The 4,542-nt window shown below is 36.5% G+C and overlaps 1 protein-coding gene across 1 annotated transcript; it reads left to right on the top strand.

Moving 5' to 3' along the window:
• Positions 1-1,186: 1,186 nt before the first annotated feature.
• Positions 1,187-3,755, top strand: LOC140513502 (olfactory receptor 4F6-like). The gene has a single exon (XM_072623242.1). The coding sequence runs from the start codon at positions 1,251-1,253 to the stop codon at positions 2,187-2,189; it is 939 nt and encodes a 312-aa protein (XP_072479343.1). The 5' UTR covers positions 1,187-1,250; the 3' UTR covers positions 2,190-3,755.
• The last annotated feature ends 787 nt before the right edge of the window (positions 3,756-4,542 follow it).

Below are 4,542 nucleotides of genomic sequence, written 5' to 3'. Positions count from 1 at the left end.
TTTCCTTTCCTAATTCTTTGTCATTCCCTTATTAAAACTCCCTGTGCTACTTTGGTTGTTTCTCCTAATACTGCTTCATGCGTTTTCCATTCTTCTGGACATCTGCTCTTTCTTAATTATATTGCTCTCCCTCCTCATCCCAGCATCTCATTTTTTTCACTTCTAGGTTTCTTTTCTATGAAGCATTATATGAAGATATGTATGACTTGGGTCAAAACAGAAAAATTGAATAACACTGACACATTTTGCATTGTTGAACGTTACTGGGAATTAATGAGATTTTTGGGTAGCACCAAACCACTCCCTGTGATATGCTTCTATACTGCATCTGGTCATCCCTAAATTTTCCAGTGTCTCACACTGTATCTGGCATTCACAAAAACTCGACCTTAACTTGAAGTTGAATGTTGGAGTCTCTCAGAATCATGTGTTAGGAAAGCTACCAGGAAATATCAAGATAAGGGACATGGTACAAAATCTAAAATTAAGTACAATGGTAAACATGTAAGTGCCTACTATATGAAAGATCTTGGGGTAGAAATGTAAAACCAATACAATGTCTCTTTTCAGGGGTCTTCCAATTTATTGGTGTACATCTATGCAAATAAGGGTGTTAATAATGATAAAATCTAACATCATACACATAATACTTTAAGGTTTGCCAAGTGCTTTATAAATATTATCTCAGTTTATCCAAGAAAATAGAAGAGAGTGCTAAAAATCCTCTAAGACTAAGAGCACATATTGGGGATGGGAGAGGGAAGAGTGGATCAGGAAAAAAAATTCACAGAAGAAGTTAAAGACAGAGGAGAGCCTTGAAGAAAAGGTTTTTGAGAGGTGGAGATGAAGGGCAGTGCATTCTAGGCAAAGGAATGCTTTGTATTGGAATGTTACAATTTTAGTGTCCGTAAGAAAGCTAGGTTATGCAGGGGATAAAGTTGTGGACTTGGAGTCAGAAAGACCTGAGTTTGAATCAAGTCATGTCACTCAAGCTTTCTCAGTCTCAGTTTCCTCATTTGTGAAATGAGGGAAATAGTCTCACTGACCTCTGAAGTCTCTTCCAGTTCGAAATCTATGATCTTATGATTATGGATAGTTATCCAGTCATATAAAATGATAAAGCAATATTGAATTTTTGAAGTTTGAGCCCTTATCCACTCACGATGCCTGCTTTTGATACTAATAACTGCATTAGCATTTTTACTATATTCTTCAGGTAAATTCCAGAATCTGCTCTGCAAACTGAGTTGATGGATGGATCAAATGAGTCTGTAGTGTATGAGTTTGTTCTGTTGGGACTCACGAGTTCTCAGGAGATGCGAGGTTTTCTGTTTATGTTCTTCTCAGTGTTTTATGTGGCAAGCATGTTAGGAAACCTCCTCATTATACTAACAGTTCTTGCTGATATTCGATTGCACTCACCCATGTACTTTCTTCTGGCTAACCTCTCTTTCATTGACACATGTATTTGCAGTATTGCAACCCCTAAAATGATTTCTGATCTCTTCAGAAAGCGCAAAGTCATCTCTTGGAATGGCTGCATCACCCAGATGTTCTTTATTCACACTGTTGGGGGTACTGAGATGGTGCTCCTTATAGTTATGGCCTTTGATCGATACATTGCAATTTGTAAACCTCTTCACTACCTGACCATTATGAGCCTGAGAAGGTGCATCTTGTTTTTGATGGTATCTTGGATTATTGGCTTTATCCATTCTATGTTGCAGTTGGCTTTTGTTGTACACTTACCTTTCTGTGGTCCTAATAAAGTAGATAGTTTTTATTGTGATTTCCCTAGATTCATCAAACTTGCCTGTATGGATACCTATAGACTGGAGTTCTTGGTCACTGCTAACAGTGGCTTCATCTCCATAGGCACTTTCTTCATATTGATTGTTTCTTATATTTTTATCCTGGTCACTGTTTGTAAACACTCTTCGGTTGGTTCATCCAAAGCCCTCTCCACCCTGTCAGCTCACATCACAGTAGTGATCTTTTTCTTTGGTCCATGCATCATTGTTTATGTATGGCCATTCCCCACTTTGCCAATAGATAAATTTCTTGCTATTTTTGATGCACTTATCACCCCTTTTATGAATCCTGTCATCTATACATTCAGGAATAAAGAGATGAAGGTAGCAATGAGGAAGCTGTTGAGTAACATCATCATTTCCAGGAAGTTGTCTTAAATACATCGTTTGACGCTGTCAAACAGATTGGAGAAAAAGGGGAGCTGCTGAGATGTCTGAAGCCATTTTAGTTAGTGTTTCAACACTATAGTGGGATAAGATCTCTCCTCAGGATTCTTGTTCATAATTAGCTAAGTCCTTCGTCGTAATCCATCCTCCAAAGAAAATTGAGAAGGCAAGGTTGTACAATGCATAGTGTACTTGACTTGGAGTTAGCACCTGAGTCTAAGATTGTAATGTTCTTCCTGATGGCTGTTATCGCATATGGTGAGCCACTTCAGCTCACTGTATCATTAAGATCATAGAACAAACAAAAACCAAAGTATATTACCTGAAAATTGTGAAACACTGTGGAATAATTGCGCACACTGGTCTTTTTGTCATCTTTTTAAAGTCAATCAAAAATGAAATAAATTCTATCGAGTTTTCTTCATCATCATTGGGAGCAGATGGGACAGGAGCAGATTGGATCTCTGTGATCAGAATGGAAGACATGCCCAATTATTAATGAACTTTCCCTTGGCCAGAAATTTAATCCTACCTTAGGCATTTAATAGGTGAGTGACCAAGGTCAAGTCTCTAACCTCTCTCACTTTCAACTTTCTCATCTCCAAAATGGAGATTGATTTGATATGCTCTAAGTTCCTTTTCAGCTCTAAATAGTTAGACATTAGATTCAGAAAGAGACTACACTATCCTTCCTGGTAATTATTCAAGATTGTCATCACACACGGTGTCTGTCATCACACATGTTGGGCTTTTAGGCTCAAAGAGCTAGAATGGACCTTAGAACCCTTCACCAAGCCTCCTTATTTTTACAGGTGAGTAAACAGAGATCCAAGGAAATTAAGTGATTTTACCAAGTTTACATAGGTAGTAATGGGATATGAATGTAGGTCCTTTGGCTCCAGACCCAGTTGTCTTTCCATTGTAATTTTCTGCCTTTAACCCCTTTTTAAAAGTTGAAATAGAGTTGGTATAGAGACTGAATCTTAATTTATTTGTGTAAGAAACTACTTCAGGGAATGCCCCCTAGTAAACAATTTGGTACCTTTTCTGGCATGTAGAGAGCCACCTAGAACACTGAGAGGTTAAGTGAGTTGTCCTGGGTCACATAATCAAAAAGTGTTGGTGATGGAACTTGAAGGCAGGACTTTTGATCTTTAAGGCTGACTCTTTCTCACTATACCACTTCCCTTTCCATATAAAACTGTTATTTGGAAGATACTCTAAGGGACACATGTGCAGTCTTTTGGATACTGTACCTGAGTTTTTCATTTAAGTCATTGTCTGCATAATTTTATAGGTTTCCTCAACAAATTTTACACCCTATTGTAATGGCTACATTCTGTGTTGTGTTTATTTAGTGCCTTTTCTTGGTTTGTTCTTTATTTAAACCAGTGCTCCCACCCTGTGGGCCAATGATCATTGTGAAGTCTGATAATTATTGTAAAGCAACCTGATAATCTACATGCAGAACACTGTCATTTTGATTTTTATGCAGTTCCAATGATACGCAACTTGATAATACAATATATTGGAAACTCTATTTTCTGTAGACTGAATGATGACTTGCATATATATTCATATTTTCAAATGTATTTAAATGCTGTTATGATGAATAAAATCATTTAAAAGTATAATTGAATACTTAGTAACTTTTTTGTTGATCAATTTTATTTTAACATAGCAGAGAAAAATAAATAGAAAGAATTTTACCCGAAATTATATAACACAATGGAATAATTGCTCATAGTGGCTTTTTGTTATCACATTTTAAAAAATCAATCAGAAATAGTACCAGTGCTATCAAGTCTTCACCACATTTGAACCTTAGAACACCAGTCCCTCAGAAGGCCATGAGGGGGAATTGAAATAACACTTAAGTTGTAAAGTCCAATTGCAGTAGTACTAGCCCAACTAATCATATACACTGAAGAAATACATGCTAAAAATGACACAACTGGAAAGCGTTGAGGAAGCATATCAAAGCAATGGAAAATAATATAGATGAAAACACTGATTCAAAAGTCAAGGATTTCCCTGATGAGAATACAAGCAGAGAACAGGCAGGTTTTTGCAAATTGCACAAACATTTGATAATCATCTGCCATGTACAGAGTGTTTTGTTAGATGTTGGAGTATAAAGACAAAATGAAAAATGAGTCTTGGCCTCAAGATATTTTGATTTTATTGGGGGGTACAGCATGTACTCAGACAAACAAATATAAGACAATATTAGTATTTAAAAAAATTATTAATTCATTTTGTTTTCAACATTCATTTCCACAAAATTTTGAGCTCCAAATTTTCTCCTTATCTTTCCTCTCCCCCACTCCAAAATGCCTAGCAT

The sequence above is a fragment of the Notamacropus eugenii genome, chromosome 7 (genome assembly GCF_028372415.1).
Source record: "Notamacropus eugenii isolate mMacEug1 chromosome 7, mMacEug1.pri_v2, whole genome shotgun sequence".
Taxonomy (NCBI): domain Eukaryota; kingdom Metazoa; phylum Chordata; class Mammalia; order Diprotodontia; family Macropodidae; genus Notamacropus; species Notamacropus eugenii.
The sequence above is the reverse complement of the archived record's forward strand: the minus strand, read 5'-3'. Positions and strand labels throughout refer to the sequence as shown.

Excerpts from the sequence above, each read along its gene's own strand:
- LOC140513502 (XM_072623242.1), top strand. The coding sequence starts at position 1,251 with ATGGATGGATCAAATGAGTCTGTAGTGTATGAGTTTGTTCTGTTGGGA.